General features: G+C 41.6%; 1 protein-coding gene across 8 annotated transcripts in view; it reads left to right on the top strand.

The window, feature by feature from the left end:
• Positions 1 to 958: 958 nt before the first annotated feature.
• Positions 959 to 20,948, top strand: part of Erc1 (ELKS/RAB6-interacting/CAST family member 1) — a 273,287-nt gene continuing 253,297 nt past the window's right edge. For 4 of the 8 annotated variants that reach the window (XM_051203830.1, XM_051203828.1, XM_051203836.1 and 1 more), the window contains exons 1-2: positions 1,062 to 1,082; positions 17,875 to 18,698. In XM_051203830.1, the coding sequence (XP_051059787.1) occupies positions 18,030 to 18,698 (669 nt within the window). In that variant the 5' untranslated portion in view covers positions 1,062 to 1,082; positions 17,875 to 18,029. Of the gene's footprint in view, positions 1,083 to 17,874; positions 18,699 to 20,948 lie in introns of all 8 variants that reach the window. The other 4 variants (XM_051203831.1, XM_051203829.1, XM_051203833.1 and 1 more) reach the window with 3 other exon arrangements.

Here is a 20,948-nt window from a genome sequence, read left to right as displayed (position 1 = left end):
AGCCCAGATGACTCAAGAGTATTGCCTTGCGCAGCCACATTTCGCAAAAGCCAAGTGTGAGGGGCAAGCTAACGTCTCTTGGACAAAGGTGCCGAGGCAGCCGAGGCTCTAAGTGACAAGCCCAGAGTTATTTCCTAAGGTGGCGGCGATCCCAGGGTTCGGGTAACGGGCCTGCCAAGGAGGGGGCGGGGCGACTCCAGGTTTGGGAAAGGCCACTCCAGTGCTGGGGCTTCCAGCAGTCCACGTCCTACGGCAAGCAGGAGGAGACAAACGCCGCCCCTCCTCGCCCGCACCTTCCTCGCTCGCTATCGCGGCCCCGGCTCTCCAGTGGATGCTCGGCCGCGGGTGTGTGTATGTGAGGGGCGGCTCTACGTGTGCCACAACTCTGCCTCGGCGCCCAGTTACCTTCGTGGCCTCGAAGCGCCGCGCGACGCGATCCTGGGGCGCCGTCCCCCAGAGCCGCGTCGCGAGGCGCTCCCCAAAGGGACGAGGGAAAGCCCGGCGGCCCGCGAGAGGGAGGCGGGGCGCGGCCGCCGCGCGGGCCCCCGGGGGCGGGGCTAGGTGTGCGCGGAGGGCGGGGCGTGGTGACGTCGCGGGCGCCGGTCGTGCTGTAGCTGTGGCTGCTGTGGCGGCGGCGGCTGTGATAGTGGCGGCGGCAGGGTGTCCGGGAGGCAGCGGCGGCAGCGGCAGCGGCAGCGGCGGCCCTGACGAGAGTGAGGCGGCCGCGTCGGGAGCCGCCCGCGCGCCAGGCGGGACGTCGTGCTGTCCGGCGATTGCAGGCGCCGAGGCATTTGCGGTTTCCTACCCGGCTCGGCGCTCCCGGCCCTGGCTGGGCAGGGCAGAGCGCCCCTGGGGAGGGGCGGAGCTGTAGGTGAGGCTTCGGGACCCCTCCCCCTCCTGATCGAGCGGGGAGTGGGGGGGGGAGGATGGGGAGGTCGGGAGGGCGGACCCCGCCCCAGCGCACCGGAGCCCACCGGCGACCGCGCCCTGTGGAGCTCCGGGATTGGGCGGGAGCGCAGGCGCTGGCGGAGGGGACCTCCGCTGTGGGAGGTGGGGGCTTCTGGCATTTCCGAGACCCGGAGGTGGGAGGCATGATGTGGGGAGGCGGGGATATTCGGGGGACGACGACGACTTGGAGTTGGGGTGCGGCCAAGGTGGATCTGATGTAAAATGTTTAAGATGATCTTTTTATTATTTTGGACCTGGTGAGATAGAAGAAGAAAGGTTGTATTTCAAAAGGAAAACGAAGCGTGGATGTTGCCCTCGAGATAGCTGGAGGGGCAGCTTAAGCAGATCTCACATTGCCACTTTAGGGCTTTGGTTCTTTTCTTGACCAGATGAGTGGAATTCGCAGAGGGAAGAGTCCCTTTGCGTTGACTTGGAGAAGGTAAATTGTGAGCGTGAGTGAATCAGATTTTACATACAGGAGGAAGATGTTGGTGTTTAGACAACTTCATTCTGTAGCAACCATGAGGAAGTATGTCTTACTACTGTTAGCCTCTTAAAAGTGCTGTCTTCCAATTTTTAAAAATTTCCTGCCCCGTCTTTTGCTTGATCTCTTTGTACCATTTTTAATTTATAAACTGAAAACTGAACCTATAAGAAAAGGCCGGGGACTCAGTTGCTTTGCCAAGCACATTTCAGAGTAATAGTTGCAGGTGGTTGTGGTTGATGACTTTGAGTGGATAAAACAAACTGAACAGTTCTGTTGGAGCAAATTTATGTGAAAATTGTTTAAGTGTTTTAAAGTGCAACTGTCTTTTACACCTTGTTTTTTTGGTAGACCTTGATACATTTTGTGTTCATTGTATTCATTGGAGGAGATTATTTTTGGAGTTAAAAAAAATGGACTTAAAGTGTGTGTATCTATGTGTGTGTATGTGTGTGTGTGTGTGTGTTTGTGTGTGTGTGCGCGCGCGCTTTGAGGTCAAAGGACAGCCTTTGGGACTGGTTCTCTCTCACTGTGGATTGCTGGGATCAAACTTCGGTTGTCAGACTTGTGCCATAAGCACTCTTTCATGCCAAGTTATCTGGCTGTCCAATGTTTCAGATTTTTTTTTTTTTTTTTTTTTTTTTTTTTTAAGGCAAGAGGCAAGGACTCACTCTAGACTCTTCTATCTTAGCCTGAGACTGCAGACATGACCTATTTGGTGGGTGTCAAGTAGAAATTACCTATTTAAAAACCAGTTTAGAATTTATTGCGTCTGAGAAAATCTTGCATTTTATTTTATTAATCAGCACCTATTACTTGGCTCAGCAGTTAAGAGAGTTTACTGCTCTTCTGGGACCTGAGACTGGTTTCCAACTCCTGTGTCAGGCTGCTCACATTGCCACAATCTGGCTGTAGGGGATCTGACTTCCTCTTCTGGCCTCCTTGGGCATCTGCACGTCTATTCACATCATTCACACTCCCCACACATATAACTTAATATAAAATCTTAAATATTTTTGCTAGTTGAACGTGGTGGCTCACACCTGTAATTCCAGTGCTTAGGAAGCTGAGACTGGAGGATTGCCTTGAGTTTGAAGCCAGCCTGGACTACATAGTGATTTCCAGATGTGATTGAGCTGTAATAGATTGTCTCTTTTTTAATGGTTGTTTGCTTCTCATTCTCTATCCTATTATTGAGTCCATTGAAGTTTGTTTTTCTTCATTACTAAAGTCATAGAGGATTATGTCAGTCTTGTAGTCCAGGTTTAGACTGGAAATGTAAAAGTGAAGGTTTTCACAGAAACAGCTGCTGTCTTTATTATGCCCCTTTGTAGGAAGGAGTATGAGAGCTGTTAGATGCATTTTGTATATAAGGTGTCAGAACCACTGATGGAGAAAGAAGCAGAGAACAAAATGCCATGTGTAATCAAATAAGTAGTCCATCAGCTATTTTGAGAGCCATGGGCCATGATTATGTGGGATATAATTGAACTGTATGGTGCTTGAGGTTTTCCATGTTTTGGAGTGTCAATTCTGGAATTAGAGTGTTTAATCCTAGCCTTGCCATTGTATAGTGTAGGACATATTGCTGTTTAAGCTTAGTTGTTTTTTTTTCTGTTTTTCAAGACAGGGTTTCTCTGTATAGTCCTGGCTGTTCTGGAATTTGCTCTGTAGATTAGGCTGGGTTTGAACTCAGATCTGTCTGCCTTTGCCTCCTCAGTGCTGGAGTGAGAGTGCTGCCTTACAGTGTGTGCCACCATACTTGGCCTTAACCATAATTTCTTTAAAAAAGATAATTTTAGTTATGAATATATGGTGTATGTGTGACTTTATGTATACTGCATGTGTGCAGAGGGTCATACGAACTGAAGTTGTAGATGTAGCGCCTGATGTAGGTGCTAGGAACAGAACCTGGGCCCTCTGCAAGAGAGTAAGTACTCTTAACCATTGAGCCATCTCTCCAGTCAAAACAATATTGGCATGTAATTAACATGTCTGTTAATACCTTTACAACAACTTATTTTTTGAGCATTATTTTCATTCAGTTAAAATGCATATATTAAAGGCTGGGAGATGTTTCAGTAGCTAAAGGTAAGCCAAGCTGAACATTTGAGATCAATAGCTGGGACTTACATGGTAGAAGGAGAGAACGGACTCCTACAGATTGTTGTGTGGATTCCACTTGCTCATCATGGCACACCTGCACCTATGTACACACAGACACAAAATAAATAATGTAATTATAAGAGCAATACACATTGAGCATGTATTATATATCAAGTGTTTTAAGTGCTAGGACTCTAGTAGGGAACAAGCAGACAAATATCTGAAATCTCATTTATGCTAGCTAAGGAAATATGATACAGTAAGTAAATGAATAAGTTGCAGACATTGGATGTTAATAAGCATTGCCTTAGTTCTTTTTCTTGACAAACTTTTTTGAAGGGTATTTTTTGTGTCTGTGGATGCCCCAAGAGTAATAGTTCATGTGTTTTTCTTTACCATTTATTGTTGAGCCAATAAAGTCTGTGAACCCCCCCCCCCAAAAAAAAAAAAAAAAAAAGAAAAAACAAAACCAAAAAACCCTTACAAAAACAACTTTGGGGAGAAAGGATTTGAACTATAGTTCCAGAGGGATACAGTTGATCACGGTGGGGAAGGCTTGGCAGCAGGAAGGGAAAGTGTGGTGGCAGTAGCAAGGCGCTTGCTCATCACATTGTGTTTGCACACAGGCAGCACAGAGTGAATGGGAAGGGCTCTGGGCTTATGTAAAAAGCTTCAAGGACTAAAAAGGCTTGTGCCACCACCTCCTGGCTTGGGAGGCAGAGAGAGGCAGATCTCAGTGAGTTTGAGGCTACCCTGGACTACAAAGTGGGTTCCAGGACAGCCAGGGCTGTTACACAGAGAAAGCGGCTTTGTCTTTTTAGTTCTCCACCTCCTAAAGGTTCTACAATCTTCCCAAACAGTGCCACCACTGGGGACCAAGTGTTCAAACATGGGAATACTTGGGGGGGCATTTCAAATACAAACAGAAATTTTGCGAGGATAAGTATGTGGGTGGGAATTTTCGTGGTTTAGAAGCCATTGAGTTAACGGTTGTGAGCTGCCATGTGAGTGCTGGGATTGACTCCCCTCTTCTGCAGTCTCGTTAGCCCTCTGGTTTTTCTGAGTCCTGGGCCAAGTGACAGTCCTACTTCTACCTTCTTCTACCGGAGTGCTGGGATTTCAGGCATGCATTACTATGTCTATTTTTTTTTTTTTGTTTTGTTTTGTTTTTCCTACCAGTAAAATTTGGTGCAATTAAATGCTATTTAGCCGTTCTAAAATCACATAAAATATTTCATTTTCTGGTCTAATGATGAACTCTGGCTTTATTTTAGACTGGACTATCTAATAATGATGAACTCTGGCTTTATTTGAGAATAGACAATCTAATAGTTTTGAACCCTTATCAAGGGAAATAATGATCATTAGGGCTCCACAGAGATTCACTGAGTCACGCCAGACAACACTAGTTTCATAGAATGAGATGGGTTACTTGACTGATGAATAGAAGAAATGTGGTTGTCATCTACTGGATTTCAGCTACATCTTTTCATGCTGTCTTTGTGGAAAATGTGGAAAAAAAAGTCCTATATTTCATTAGGACAGTGACTGTCTATCATGTGTTCTCTGCAAAGCAAATAATAGGTAGTTACTATATTTGATGAATGAATGGATAATAGTACAAGTAAATGAATACACAAGTGATTGAATGGCTGGAGCCAGAAAATAGAGTTGCTTACTGAGGATGGAGAGTTTGAAGAACTGATGTGAAAGGACTCATTCATGTGTGTGTTGAAACCAGCAGCATGGGAGCAGGAGTAGGGTGTGGAGCATAGAGACTGCTGTGAGTTTGATGCCTGTCCATCATGATTGTTAGCCATCAGTGAGGGGGAGAGGGCAAAGACTGTTGACTGAATAGCGTGAGAATCACAGTAAGAGTGTTCATGAGGATTTAGGAATAATGGTCTAGTAAAGGCCATTTCTCAGTATTGGGTGTTGTGGTGATTTATTATTTATGATTTATTGAAGCTTGCCTGAGGGTACAGAGAGCAAAGCTAGCTACAAGCCTCAGAGCCAGGAGGTGGCGATACACCTTTTATCCCAGCAGCAATACTAGCAAGCCACAGAGCCAGACAGTCGTGTCACACACACCCTTAATCCCAGGACTAAGGAGATATGCAGATGGATCTCTGTTAGTTCAAGGCCACATTGAACTCTTAGAGAATTAGTCTCCAGCCACGCTGAAGCAGGACAGCCCTTTCGGTCCCAGGTAGAGGTAAGAGGTAGTGGCTTTTCTGATATTCAGCTTGTACACCAGTATCAGTCTCTGGGTTTTTATTGTTTGTGTTACAGGGTGTGGCATGAGAAACTGAAAAAAGGCCGGCTGGAAGTGTCCTGATTGGAAAGCCAGTTTTTAGTTAAGGCAGAGAGGTAGTGAGAGCATTTCAGAGTATGGAGAACTTTAGCAGACTTCTCAAGAACGTATATTTTTCTCACTTGGCTTCTTTTTCTTAGCTTAAACATCTCTTTTTGAGAAACTCCACACAATTTACTGTTCTAAGTTGTCTCAGCTTTGTAGCCAAACTTTGTTGTTTGATTTTTAATTTTTTAATTAATTAACTAATTAATTAATTTTTGAGTCAGGGTTTTATGTAGCTCTGTCGGTCTGGCCTCAAACTCTGTCAAATGCAGGAATTTCAGGCTAGAGCCAGCATCTCGGCTTTCCAGCCAGACTTCTTGGGAAGAGTTGTCCACATTTATTAGATTCTTCCATCTTTTCACCTGTGATTTTTCTTCTGCGTCTTCATGATTTCACTGAAACTGAAAATAGCACATGAACATAGCTAGTGACTTTCTGTTTTTGTATTTAACCCTTTAGCAGCTATACCTGTGGTCTATTGCTACATAATAAATTACCTCCAAATTTAAAATAAAGCATTTCTTTTTGGGTAGTTTCTGTGTCAGAAGTCTGGTTGTGCTTGGTGCCTGTGGTTCAGGGTCACCATTGTGGTCTGTTAACGTGAGGCGTGGCTGGAGGCTGCTGTGACCTGAGCTTCACTGAAGGAGGTTCTGCTTCCAGGACTGCACGAATGGCTGGCAGGAGGCCACAGGTTTTTACTGACCCTTTGATAGATAAATAAAGTAGTCCCTTGCCATTTGGATCTCTATGTATGATTATGGGTACACTTACAACATTGACACCTTGCATCTCTTGAATCAAGAGCTCTGGAGGGGAAGGGGAGAGACTAGCCACAGTGTTTGTGACCTAATCTTGCAGGAGATGTGCTGTCACTTTTGCTGTATTTGGTATATTAGATGCCTGTGTCTAGTTCCAACACACTCAAGGTGGGATTTCATAGTACCATGAAGGCAGAGATTATCCATGTTGGAAATTGCCCACCACCGTGGACTTCACATTTGCTCCCTCTTCCTTTTTTTAAAATTTCATTTTGAGACTAGGTTTTGTTATGTCTTCCAGGATGGTTTTGGACTCACTACATAACCCGGGCTGGCCTCAAATTCACAACAGCTCAAATTCACAACAGTTCTCCTGCCTCAGCCTTCCAAGTGCTGGAATTACAGGCAGGTGCCATGATGCCTGGCTTTCTCCTTCTGTAAACCTCTCTTCCTAGAGATTTTTAGAGGGTGTACTGTGTTCCTTGCTCAATCTCTTAGCTCTGCTCTTGGTCACCTTTGAATCCTTTTCTACCCACTCATTCATTGTGTCTCCAGGCCATTTTATCCCTTAGTGTTTTATTTTATGCGGAGAGGTTGTATTTTCATCTTCAATGGATCTGTCTAACCTGAGTGTGAGGATCAGTGTATCTAACTTGTTCAGTACTTCTGCTTGGAGGCTCCTTAAACTCAGTACATTCCAATCTGAATGAATGAATGAATGAATGAATGAATGAATGATTTCTGCTCTTTTCTGGTGTTTCTTAGTTAGAACACCAATCCAGAAATATGTGTGGTTTCTCCCTCTCTTCACCTTCCAATTTACTACTTCTTATTGATTTTACAGGAGTAGTAGTGTTCAGTGATGGTGTGATTTTCTTTCTTTATTTTTCTCTCTCCTTCCTTCCTCCCTCCCTCCCTCCCTCCCTTCCTTTCTTTTTTCAAAACAGAGTTTCTCTCTATTGCTTTGGAGCCTGTTCTGGAACTAGTTCTGTAGACCAGGCTGGACTCCAACTCAAAAAGATCTACTTGCCTCTGCTTCCTGAGTGCTGGGATTAAAGGCATCTGCCACCAACGCCCGGTTCTCTCTTTCTCTCTCTCTCTCTCTCTCTCTCTTTCTTTCTTCTCCTTCCTTCCTCCCTCCCTCCCTCCCTCCCTCCCTCCCTCCCTCCCTCCCTCCCTCCTTCCCTTCCTTCCTTTTTTTTTAGAAAGGGTTTCTCTATATAATAGCCCTAGCTGTCCTGGAACTCGCTTTGTAGACCAGACTGTTCTTTCTCACTGAAGTCCATCTGCCTCTGCCTCCCAAGTGCTGGGATTAAAGGTGTGTGCCACCACCACCCTGGAAGCTATGAACTTTTAATTAGGATACATGATCAGGTATGTTTTAGAAGGATAACTGTTTAATTTTATTTCTGCTTTTGAGTTGGAGTCTCACTATGTAGCGCAGGCAAACCTTGAATTTGCAATCTTCTTGACTCAGCACTTCTAGTATTTGGATTATAAGTGTGTGCCACCATAAATGACTTGGTAGTTACTCTTAAACTATCACTGTTAGTGGTTCACAACTAATAGGATTAATCCCATATTAATCACGATGTGATGAATAGACAGTATCACCTTAGCATCCTCTGGATATATTACTTTAATTTCCTCCATTATTATTTTATTTGAAAGCCCTTTCATTTGAATTAACCAGTGTTCTGTGGTTTAACATTTGTGATATTATTGTGAAACCATTTTGGGAAATAAAGGTTTAGGTCTTAAATTTCATTTTATTGTATAATGTACTGGGGAGGTAGCTCAGGAGGTAAAGTACTTGAGGAGGCACACATATGAAAACCTCAGTTGTAGCTTTGCAACCCATGTGAAAAAGCCAAGCATGGTGGTCCTGCTTGTCATTCTAGCCTGGGGCAGGAAGATGTGAGACAGGCCAATCCCTGGGGCTAGCTGGCTAGTCATCCTAGCCTAATTGTGAGCTCGAGGCCAAATGAAAGACTTTTTCTTAAATTATAAGGCTCCCAAGGAATGATACCTGAAATTGACCACTGGCCTCTATGCATGCATGTACACATGACTCACATAAACACATCTCTGTCCACATGTACACACCCATACCCACAGATAGAAAAATATCTAAGACAAATGTATAGTTTAACAAATTATGGAATACTTGTTATCCTCTCTAGGTCACCATTCTGGAAGCTTTCTTTACTTTTCACATTCTAATCTACTCCTACTTTATAAAGGCTCAGCCACTGTCCTGACTTACAGGGAACTCATAATGTAGGCTGCTTCTTCTGTGTTGAGAACTTAACACATAACCGTACTGAGGCCAGCCAGGTGTAGTAGATCACACCTGTTAGCCCAACATTTAGGAAAATGAGACGGGTTGGAGGACACATTGGGCTATAGAATGAGTTTGAGGACAATTAACCAACCAACCTACCTACCTTAATGAACTGTATTCATCCCTCCCTCTCTCTCTCTCTCCCTCCCTCCCTCCCTCTGTCCCTCCCATTTCCCTCCCTCCCTTTCTTCTACTCATTTATTGAGAGATTGACCTATCTCTGCCTTTTAAGTGCTGGGATTAAAGGCATGCACCACTACATCTAGCTACCCCTCATCCCTTTTTTTGAGCTAAGGTCTCAGGTAGTCTAGGCTGGTCTGGAACTTGTCATCCTCCTGCCTTAGCCTTCTGAATATTGGGATTTCAGTACCACCATCCTGGCTTTGTATCCAGTCCTCCTTATGATAATGTGAAATGATGTAATGCCTATGGGATGAGATGTATTGAAGAGAATGCCAGAGATATTGAGACATAGTGTTAAGCTACTCTGGAAAGGTTACTTGGACTCAGCACTTTGAAAGTAGATCTGGTAATCTAGAAAGTCATCAAGAGATTAATGAATAGGTAGCATATACAGCATCGATTCAGTAGATTCCTGGGAAGGATGAAGTACATGGCATGACATATTTTGATGTTCAAATAACATATAATTTAAAACTTATTGCTTATTTCTGTAGTTTCCCACTTAATATTATCTTGTGATAGACCATTTATTTGGTACCCAAAACCACAGAACCTTATGAGGTCTACTGTATATTCTTTTCTAGGTTTAGTTTGCTTTTCAACTTCATCTATATGGAATCATATTTATCCTTTCATACTTTTTGAGGGAGTTTTGATTGTGAATTGCTGAGGTTCATTTTCATTGCTGAATAGTATTCTGTTGTATAAAAGTACTATACTTTAGTATTTTTTTTTAATTTGATTTTTTTCTTTTAGACTATAGGGATATTTGTAGCCCAGTTGGCTTCAATTCACTGTGTAGTTCAGGATGACCTTGAAATCCTGATCTTATACCTCCCAAGTGTTGGGATTATAGGCCTGGTTTGTTTGTTCATTTTGAGACAGGGTCTTCCTATGTAGCTCATCCCAACCTAGACTTTGTTACCCTATGTGGGCCTCCCCAGTGCTGGGATTATAGGTATGATCTCCATGTCCAGAGTGGTGAGACTATCTTTGCGTTTCTTGGTCACTGGGTCATTCCTTTTGTGAAATGCTTATTTGAATGTCTGACTCTATTCTTTCTGATTAATTTAGAGGAGTTCTTTATGTGTTTTATACTTGAGGTCTGGTTATTTGTTGTAAATATTTCCTTTTACTTGGTAGCTTTACATTTTGGTTCACCTCGTGTCATTGAAAAAACAAAATTTTTAGAGTCCAGTCAATATTTGCTGCTATTGTTAGTCACTTTTATGTCTTGTTTAAGAACTCTTTCTCATTCTGTGGTTATCACATCATGCTCTATATTGTTTTTTGAGTGTATTATTGTTACACCTTCCTGTGATATGTGTAAAATTGATTTTTATATAGTTTTAGTTAGGTGTTGAAGTTATCCCCCCAAACATGATTGCCTGATTTTCTTTAGCATCATTTATTGATGATCTCTTCGTTTCCTACTGCTTCATCATCAAATAGGACTTTTTCTTTTTTTGCCTATTGTCAGCCTCTTTTAGTGACCATAGCTTTATGGTCAGTTTTAATGCCTGTATAAGAACTGTTCCACCTTGTTTTTTAAGACTGTTTACTTGACATTCAGTAACCGTCAATGACTGTTAAGGTTGGTAATCAGGACAGTGTGGAATTGTATAGGGATATACATACATACATAGTATATATCCAGTTGAAATGGACAAAATAGAATGTCCAGAAATAAACTCACACATTTATGGTTAGTTAACTTTTTTGAGTAGGCCATCTTTCTTATTAACCTGTATTAATTACACAAATTAGTGAGCTTTATTATGCTATTTTCATATATGACATATTGATTATATCTTTCCTCTCTCTTCTACCATCTCCTTTCAGTTCCCCCCCACTCCCTACAGCCTCTATCTCAAGCTCTTATTACCCCCCACCTTTACTCTTGTATCATCCCCCCCTTTCCTCTCCAGTTTCTATGTATGAAAGAAAAACATATGAGACTTGCTTTGTCTGTGATTGGTTTATTTCGTATAACAAGGTGTGATCCAGTTTGTGTTTGCTACTTTTTGTCAATTTGATGCAGTCTAGGGTCATCTGGGAAAAGGGAACCTCAAATGAGAAAATGGTTCTATCAGATTGGCCTGTGGAACATTTTCTTGACTAAGGATTGATGTGGGAAGGCCCAGCCCACTATGAGTGGAACCATCCTGGGTAGGTGGTCCTGGGTGCTATGAGAAAGCAGACTGAGTAAGTCATGAGGAGTAAGCCATTCATCCACATTCCTTCATGCTCTTTGCTTCAGTTCTTGCCACCAGGATTCTACTTGAGTTTCTGCTCTAGCTTCTCTCAGAGATAAACTGTGATGTGTAAGCCAAATCAGCCCTTCCCTTCCCAAGTTGCTTTTGGTCAGTTTTTTATCACAGCAACAGAGAAGTAAACTAGGACATTTTCCTGCTAATGGAATAATTTTATTCTTTGTGATGATTAACACATATATTTATTTTCATCTGTTGGTAAACATCTGTGTGATAAACGTTCTATATCTCTGCTATTATAAACACTACAGCAATAAACAATGGTGCACAGATGTCTCCTGTGTGCTGGCTACATTTGGTTCTTTCATGTTTTTGAGATAGGGTCTCTCTATGTAGCTCTGACTGTCTTGGCACTCTCAATGTAGATGGCCTGTCTCTGCCTCTGCCTCCTGAGCCAATGGGATCAAAGGTGTGTGCCACCAGGCCCAGCTGATTAATTTTTGATAGATGTGCTAAGGTGTTCAGTGGGGGAAAGTACTAGAACATTTGGATATCATCGTATGCAAGACAGAGAACCCCAAATTTTACCTCATAGGAGAAATTCTGAATTACTAGGTGAGGAAAGAATTTTTTAAGTTTAGTATTTTAGGCCTGTATACAAAGTATTGGGTGTCACAATACTTACAGATATGTTTACTTGTATTTTATTCTCAATCATTCTGCTCCCTTTGCTGCTTCTGCCCCTGGCTGTTTCCTTTTTTTCCTCCCAGGATTTTGTTTTTTCCTTGAGATGGATTCTTGGGTCCTTAGTATGTTTTCCAGGCTGATGTTAAACTACTAGGCCCAAGTGATCTGCCCTTTCAGCCTCTGGAGTTAGTGGAACAACAGATGCATCCTTGAACAGCAAGGGTTTCCTAGATATTAGATTAAGAGCATAACTCATATTTGACATCAGTCTGGCCTACATAGTGAGTTCCAGGACAGCCAGAGCCACGTAGAGAGACCCTGTTCCCCCCCAAACAAAAAAACAAACAAAAAAGTTAAAAATTGTACTCTTTTAAGAGCTGTCACTAACAAAATAAGAAACATCTGACAGATGGAAGAAAAGTACTTGCAAACTACAAGTTGATAAAGGGCTTGTGTCTTTTATTTAGAACATTATTCTTATGATTTTATTTTACTTTGTGTGTGTGTGTGTGTGTGTGTGTGTGTGTGTGTGTGTGTGTGTGTGTGTGCTAGTACACATGGAGACCAGAAGGGAGCATTGGATCCTTTGGCGCTGGAGTTCCAGGTGTTTGTAAGTTGCCTGATGTGGTAGTCTGCACTCTGGCCCTCTTATAGAGCAGTAAGCACTCTCAATTGCTAAGCCATCTCTCCAGCCCCCTTTTGTATAATAGGACAAACAAGCTAAGAAAATATGAACAAAAGATTTGAATAGATTCTACACTGCCATGGTGATAAGCACCTGGAAAAGATAGTCACCACCATTAGTCATTAGTAGGAGACACCACAGTGAGATAACCACCTACAACCTCAGAGAATCGCTAACATCAGCAGAATGGGGTAGTGCAGGTGAAGGTGTGTGTGTGTGTGGGGGGGGGCTGGAATTCCTGTGCATTGCTGGCAGCGCTATTAAATGCTGCAGATACAATAAAAACAAGTCAAATGTATTTACTGTATGCCCTTAGCTTTTATAATTGTCTACAAAGGAGGAAATGGAAATATGTTCACAGATTCCTGTGTGAATATTCACAGCCACATTAATTACAATAGCAAAATTTGGGAGCAGGTGAGCTGATAAACAATTAAAATGAACAAACTGTTAATAAATTTAGCATTATAAATAGCCTAAAATGTTATGCTAAATGAAGGAATAACTGGTTTATAATTTTATGTATGACAAGTTTACAGGAAAGTCAGTCAAATCAGTTGTAGCTGGGTCAAGGGATAAGACAAAGGAATAACTGAAAATGAATAGAGGACCTTTTCCTACTTGCTTTGGAGCCCAGGCTGGCCTGGAACTCAGTGTGTAGCCCAAGATGGCCTCAAACTTCATATCCTCTTGCCTGAGCATCCTGAGTGCTGGGTTTATAGGTGGTTGCCACCATGCCTGACATAAGCTTTGTGTGTGTGTGTGTGTGTTAAAGTGTTTTAAACATTGTGATGGTTGTATACCTGTACAAACTTTTAAAATCATCAACATATACTACAAAAATGGTATTTGAATTTTGACTTAGTTATTGCATTTCTTTTTTGGCCATAGGACTGTTGGATTTTCATTTCAAAGTTGGAATCATCTTGTCAGATTAAGAACTGTATTGAAGTGGGGAGGGTGTGCACACCTTTAATCCCAGCACTAGAGAGGCAGAGGTGTATTGATTTATAAGAGTTCAAGGCCAACATGGTCTACAGAGTGAGTTCCAGGACAGTCAGGACTACACAGAGAAATCCTGTGTAAAGAAAACAAAATAGAACTGTATTGAAGGCCCTAGGTATAGACAGCTCAGTATTTTATTGCTTGACTAGTATGCTTGATGCTCTGGGATCAATCAGTAGCATAGTAAATAAACATACATGGCTGTGGATATAGCTCAATGGTAGAGTGCTTGCCTACCATGCCTGAGGCCCTGTGTTAGATGCTCAGCACCTTATTAATTGGACATGAGGGTGTGAGGCTGACACCCTAGAACTCATAGTAGAGGCTGGAAGAATTCCAGGTTATTCACAGCTGTATATCAAGTTCAAGGCTAGCCTGGGCTATATGAACCCATGTTGCCTTTAAAAAAAAAAAAAAAAGAGGGGTGCTGACAGCACTGGGTAGTTATAAGATAAGGTGGGAGGTGAGCAGACACTTGAGGTTTTTCTCCGATTTGTGAAGCATGTGGGTTAAGGCATGATTATGCCTGCATTCATACACGCATGATGGAACATGCTATAATCCCAGCACTAAGGAGGTGGAGACAGGATGATCAGGAATTAAACAGCAGATTGGACTATATGAGATCTTGTCTCCAGGAAAAAGACAAAAATCCTACTGTGTTGTAGAATATTATTTTAAGATGTGTTACATTTGTTTATGCTGTGGAACATTTGTTTAATGATGCAAAGATGTGTTAATTTTTTTATGTTGAATTTGTTTAACTCTGTGAAACTGTGTCATTGCCTGTCTAAAACACCTGATTGGTTTAATAAAAAACTGAGTGGTCAAAGGAAGGAGAAGTGATAGGCAGGGCTGGCATGCAGAGAGGATAAATAGGAGGGGAAATCTGGGAGAGCTAGAAATGAAAGAAGGAGGGGAGGACTCAAGGGGACAGCCACCTAGCTACACGGCGAAACATGGGTAAGAAGCAAAGAAAGGTATACAGAAATAGAATTAAAAGCCCAGAGGCAAAAGATAGGACAATTTAAGTTAAGAAAAGCTGGCAAGAAACAAGCCAAGCTAAGGCCAGGTGTTCATAAAGAAGAATAAGACTCTGATTTATTTGGGGGCTGGGTGGCAGGAGCCCCCCCAAAGAGTAAAAGAGTACAACCAACTACCCCTTTGAGCAGTAACCTAGACTAGATCCTTACCAATAGAATGTCCCCAAGCTGACAATTACACATTTTGTTTTTTTTTTTGTTACCCTTTGATGAGTGAAACAAAGTATAGAGGACCAGCACTTTGGCTGTCATAAGTGATTAACTGCCTAAATCAAAAAGGGCTCATCTTATCAGGGTTAGGCTTGACCATACTCTTTGTGGGTAGTGTGTTAGGTATTAACAGAGATAAAGATGAATGGTTCTCTCTGAGATGGGAAAATGGCAAGAACATCTCTCATCACTTCTCTATGCAACCAAGTAGCTGAGATGACATGCCTTTATCATACTATACCATGTTCATGGTTTATTTTATGTAGGGTGAGAGTTGGTATAAAAATGCAAGATAACTAAAGTTACAACTGGATGACTTAGCGTTCTAAAAGATCATGGCATAAGTGAGGCCTAGCATTACAGGAGGCTCCACAACCTAGACCTTGTCTCCCTTGAGCTGAGTAGCAGATTGCTGATAGAAGTCTGGGGCCCTGATTAACACCACTGTTTACTCCTAAGTATCTGCTTGACAAGGTATTTGTCATGGTGAGAATGTTGATAGAACTTACAATTAACTTGATTAACTGATAAGAGTTATTAAAACCTGTAATCCACCTGATTTGCAACTGAGTTATTAACCCTTCTGTAAAAGCGAGAAGTGATAACAGCAGGAAATATGATTGCACCTTTAGCTCCATATTTTGCTGTTCTTACCAGAGACCCTCTTTCAAGTTGCTATGCCCTTGTGGCAGTACTGCTTTAGCCAGTGTACTGTAATTCCTAGTTTCCAGTAGACACTGAAGAGCCAGGGTAAGCTTGTATAATCAGGCACATGGTTTGAACAAACCTAGTTTTACATGCAAAAGGTGGAACAAAGATGTATTCTTTCTTTAATGTTTAAATTTCTTTTCTCTTTTTTAAAGCCTGCTGTTCATAGAAATACTAGCAATCTGTGGTGATATTTATTTATGATCTAATAAAGCTTGCCTGAAGATCAGAATGCAAAGCTAGTCACGGCCATAGAGGCCAGGCAGTGGTGGCACACACCTTTAATCCCAGCAGCCACACTAGTTAGCCATAGAAGCTAGGCAGTGGTGGTGCATGCCTTTAATCCCAGCACTAGAGAGGAACATAAGACAGGAGCAGGGGGTCTCAGAGTGTATTCAGTCTGAGGTCTCAGAGTCTGTACAGCAGTGCAGACAGGGGCAGTCTGAGGACAGTGCAGTTTGGAGATGCAGTCTGAGGACAGGATGGCCCTTTGGTCTGAGTGAGCATTGGTAGAGGTGAGAACTCTCTAGTGGCTGGCTGCTCAGCTTCTCTGACCTTCAGCTTTAATCCCAATATCTGTCTCTGAGTTCTTATTATTTGTGCTACAGCAATCAGTGTTCAGGCCTCTGTCATTGGCCATTGATTACCATGAAAATTAGTGCTGAATGGTCCTTATTTAATGTTTTAGTTTATAGTGAGACTTTAAAAAAAAAACATAAAAATAATACAGGTCCTTTCTTATTTTGTTAGTCAAGGTCCTGTCTTGTACCCATACTGGCCGTAAGTCCTCAGTTTCTCTCTCTCTCTCTCTCTCTCTCTTTTTCTTTCTTCCTTTCTTTCCACCATATCTGTGGGATAACTCCAATTGTTGGGCTTGGTGGAAAGTACCTTTATTGGCCCAGGTATTTGCTATACTTTTGATATTGATACACAGCGTCATCTCCAAAGTTCACGCTTGAGAACTACACAGTCAAATTACAAAATTTTCAAAAGGTACTAGCAAAATGGCTTAGCAGGTAAGAGTGCTTGTTATGCAACTATGAGGACCAGTGTTTGGATTCTCAGCATCCAGGTAGTGGCCGGAACTCTGGAGACAGAGGCAGACAATCTCTGGAATAGACTGCTTAGCTACACTAGCCAAATCACTGAGCTCTGGGTTTAAGTAGGAGAGTAATTGAAGAAAATAACTTACATCAACCTATGGCTCTACAAGCACAGGAGCTTGTGGGGACCATTCTCATTCAAGCCACCACATGTGGCAAGCGCCTTTACCCATGAAGCTCTCTTGTGGCCTTTTGTGTTTTGAGACTGGTTTCAGTATGTGGCCTTGGCTGCTGTTTTGGCTTATAAACCACATGGACTTCAAATGTGTGGTGATTCTACTGCCTCTGCCTTCTCTGCTCAATGTGCCTGGCTAGTTTGGCTACTCTTGTACTTTTAGTCCTCCATCTGAACGTTAGAATCAGCATTTTTGAATTATGCTGTGCTAATGAGCTGGGGGAAGAACTCACCCATCACAGCATTTGTCTTCTCATATGGGAGCATGGCTAACCTTTATTTATTTACGTATTCTTGAGGTATTCATGTCTTCCCATAGAGTTTTAGATGCTTGAAGATTTTTGTTATGTTTAAGGTACTTTTTATAGCGTTGTTGCTGTTAATAAGGCTTCAAACTCAACTTTGTAGTGAGGATGACCTTGAGCCTGCTCTTTTTTTCCTCTTGTGCTGAAATTACTGGCATGTGTATGCTACAACATCCATTTTATGTATTGGACTAGTATGTTTAGGTGTTATTACTTTTGATAGTGTGTTGAAGTACTAATATTTATGTATTGATCTTATGTCTGACTGATATATTGAGTTCTTCTGTTAGTTCTGATATTGTATCCAAGTATTGATATTTATACTTAGATTTTATGTGAATGATAGTCTGAGTTCCGTTGTTCAGATGTGTCCCTTTGTCATTATCAATTGATACTCTCCCATTTTCAGTTAGAAAACATTACATTATGGGTCATCTGATTTTAAAGCTGTGATAATATTTAATGAAAGGAGATTTTTCCACAAATAAAGGAAATAGAAAATTTCTGAGGTGGGAAATATTTATTATTGGGGGTTTAATTGTGATCTTTTCATTACAGATATGGCATAAGATATTTCTTCAAGATTGGACAGCTGGTGACCTGCTATTTCTGATAGCCTTAAGCTGACTTTATAGACATAGAGAAACCTCACGGAATCACATTGGAATTTTCTGCTTTACGACATTTCTGGCGCCTAAGTTCATTCTGCAACCATGTATGGAAGTGCTCGATCAGTAGGGAAAGTGGAACCAAGCAGCCAGAGTCCTGGGCGATCACCTCGGCTTCCACGGTCCCCTCGCTTAGGTCATAGGCGAACAAATAGTACAGGAGGGAGTTCTGGAAACAGTGTTGGAGGTGGCAGTGGGAAAACCCTTTCAATGGAGAACATACAGTCCTTAAATGCTGCCTATGCTACATCTGGCCCTATGTACCTAAGTGACCATGAAAACGTGGGTTCAGAAACACCTAAAAGCACCATGACACTTGGCCGTTCTGGGGGGCGCCTGCCGTATGGTGTTAGGATGACTGCTATGGGCAGTAGCCCCAATATAGCAAGCAGTGGGGTTGCTAGCGATACCATAGCATTTGGAGAACATCACCTCCCTCCTGTTAGTATGGCATCCACTGTACCTCACTCTCTTCGTCAGGCAAGAGATAACACCATCATGGATCTGCAGACACAGCTAAAGGAAGTATTAAGAGAAAATGATCTCTTGAGGAAGGATGTGGAAGTAAAGGAAAGCAAATTAAGTTCTTCGATGAATAGCATCAAGACCTTTTGGAGCCCAGAGCTGAAGAAAGAGCGAGCCTTGAGAAAAGACGAAGCTTCCAAAATCACCATTTGGAAGGAGCAGTACCGAGTTGTGCAGGAAGAAAACCAGGTTAGTTTCATTTGTACATTTATCTTTCTGGGCTGAATCCATGTATATAAATAAAATGAGGCGTTCCTTTTCCATCCTCTCTTAGATTTCTCCCATCTTTGTTCCTTTATTTTTTATTTATCCTTTGTACTTTAGAATTCTGTTTCTACTTTCTTAGTCTTTTCTAGAGTTGGTCCTGTACATGATCCACAGGTATGTTCAAACAAAACACTCACACACATAAATTAAAACAAACAAACAAACAAATGAATCCTAAACTGAGCAATGGTGGCTCACACCTTTAATTCCAGCACTCAAGCGTCAGAGGCAGTTGTATCTCTGAGTTTGAGACCAGGCTGGGACACAGAGTGAGTTCCAGGATAGCCAGAGCTACACAGAGAAAGTCTGTCTCAAAACAAAACAAAACAAAACAAACAACAACAAAACCAAACCAAAAAAATCATAAAATTTTTTTGAGTACTGCCTTGGCTACATAGTGATTTCAGGGCTAACTTGGGGCTATATAGTGAGACCTTGTTTCAAAATTAAAACCAAACAAATATAGAACAGCTATATGTTCAGTGGAAGAGCAGTTTCCTAGCATGTGGAAGGAGATTCTTGGACCTGTCTTGCTGCCTTCAGATTGTTCTGAGTGCTTCAGGGTTACAATCTCATGAGTCATCATCTGTATTGGAGTGAACGTTTTGGTGACATAGTTACATTTGAGTCATCTCTATCCCTGTAAGTAACCCCTCACACATACATTTGTAGGTAACCACAATAAAAAGATTCACTGGTTCACCAAAGTAAATGAACAAAAGGTTCAATATATTTTTAAATAATTAAGTCAATTCAGCACTCCTCCCCCACTTCAGTATGTAGGCTTGGAGCTCTTCTGCCTCCACTCCCTAAATGCTTAGATTTATGTTAGCTTACTTGACCACCAGCCTTTTTAAGAATAGATTCCATGTCTTTCAGTCTCTCTCTCTCTCAGTATATAAATTTAAAGTAGACTTGGTGTTAACCAAAGATACTATTATTGAATTGCCTACTCACCAATGTACCTTGCTGAAAATATAACGGCCAGTAAGGTAGTCTTATAGTCAAGTGACTTGGAAATGTCTAATTTATTGAGGGAAAAAGTTATTGGCATATGTTTTCTTATGTCTATGCTTTAGAGTATGGGGGTTGGGAGAGAAATCCAGAGCAGTACCCTTTTTCCAATTACCACGCTACATTCAAAGGCAAAATATTTAATCTTTTGAGAAGACAATTATGGGTACTTACCATTTTTCTGGAAAAGGAACAGTCTACACAGGTTTTTCATGCCAAGAAAACCATTATGTGCTAGGAGGGTGAGCACCGCCTTATCTGGGTCCACCCTGTGCCCTAATTAAACACCAGTGCACACCAGTGCTGGCAGAGACATTCTTCCCGAACCACTGTAATTACCACAGAGTTCTAAAATTGTGTAACTTCGGTCCAAAAAACAAAGGGTTCAATTTTAAAGACAGTAAAGTGAGATACAGAGACAGAGAATGCTAATTAATAGATTATAGTCAGCCAGCAGTGGGTTCCTAATTAAATAGTGCATTCATTATCTTCTTCGTAGCTCCCAGAGATTTGACATCTTTCATTTGTGAAGAAGACTGGCATATTAGATTTTATAGCATTTAAATACATTTCAGTATTTTAGTTTGAGTCTGGGGATTTTGGTCCATTTTAAATGTTTGATCTGATTGAGCTGGGTCCAGAATCCTATCAGTATAAAAACATATTTGCTTGGGATTGCCTGCTGTGCCTGGTTCATTATTATGGCATTCTCATAGGAGCTTATTTCTAAAATAAAAAATTCTCAGATTTTTTATATCTCAGACTCCTTTTGTTACTTTACTTTCAGATAGCTTGTGATTGGAGAGAGAGCACCATATATATTTTGATAGAGAAATTCTTCTAAAAAATGATGACTAAGGAAGACTTCAGTGTAAGCTTGATGGAGAGGAATAAAATCCTGTGGGCTTTGTACAATTACAGAGCTAGTGAGAAGCTTTTGGATAAGTTACATTTTAGATTTTATTTCAGTTAGCTATTGCACATTTTTTTAAAGGGTTTTTTGTTCTTAACCACCGAGCTATCTCTTGATTATGCCTTGTAAGAGTTCAGTGTGTTGAATTTAGTTGGATGCTTATTTTAAAAATGGTTATTTGATGGTAGAGGAGATGGCTCAGTTGGTAAAAGGCAAGTGTGAGGATGTGACTTTGATCCCCATAT

The sequence above is a fragment of the Phodopus roborovskii genome, unplaced genomic scaffold, assembly GCF_943737965.1.
Source record: "Phodopus roborovskii unplaced genomic scaffold, PHOROB, whole genome shotgun sequence".
Taxonomy (NCBI): Eukaryota; Metazoa; Chordata; class Mammalia; order Rodentia; family Cricetidae; genus Phodopus; species Phodopus roborovskii.
Note: the sequence above shows the minus strand (reverse complement) of the source record. Positions and strands in the feature narration are given on the sequence as shown.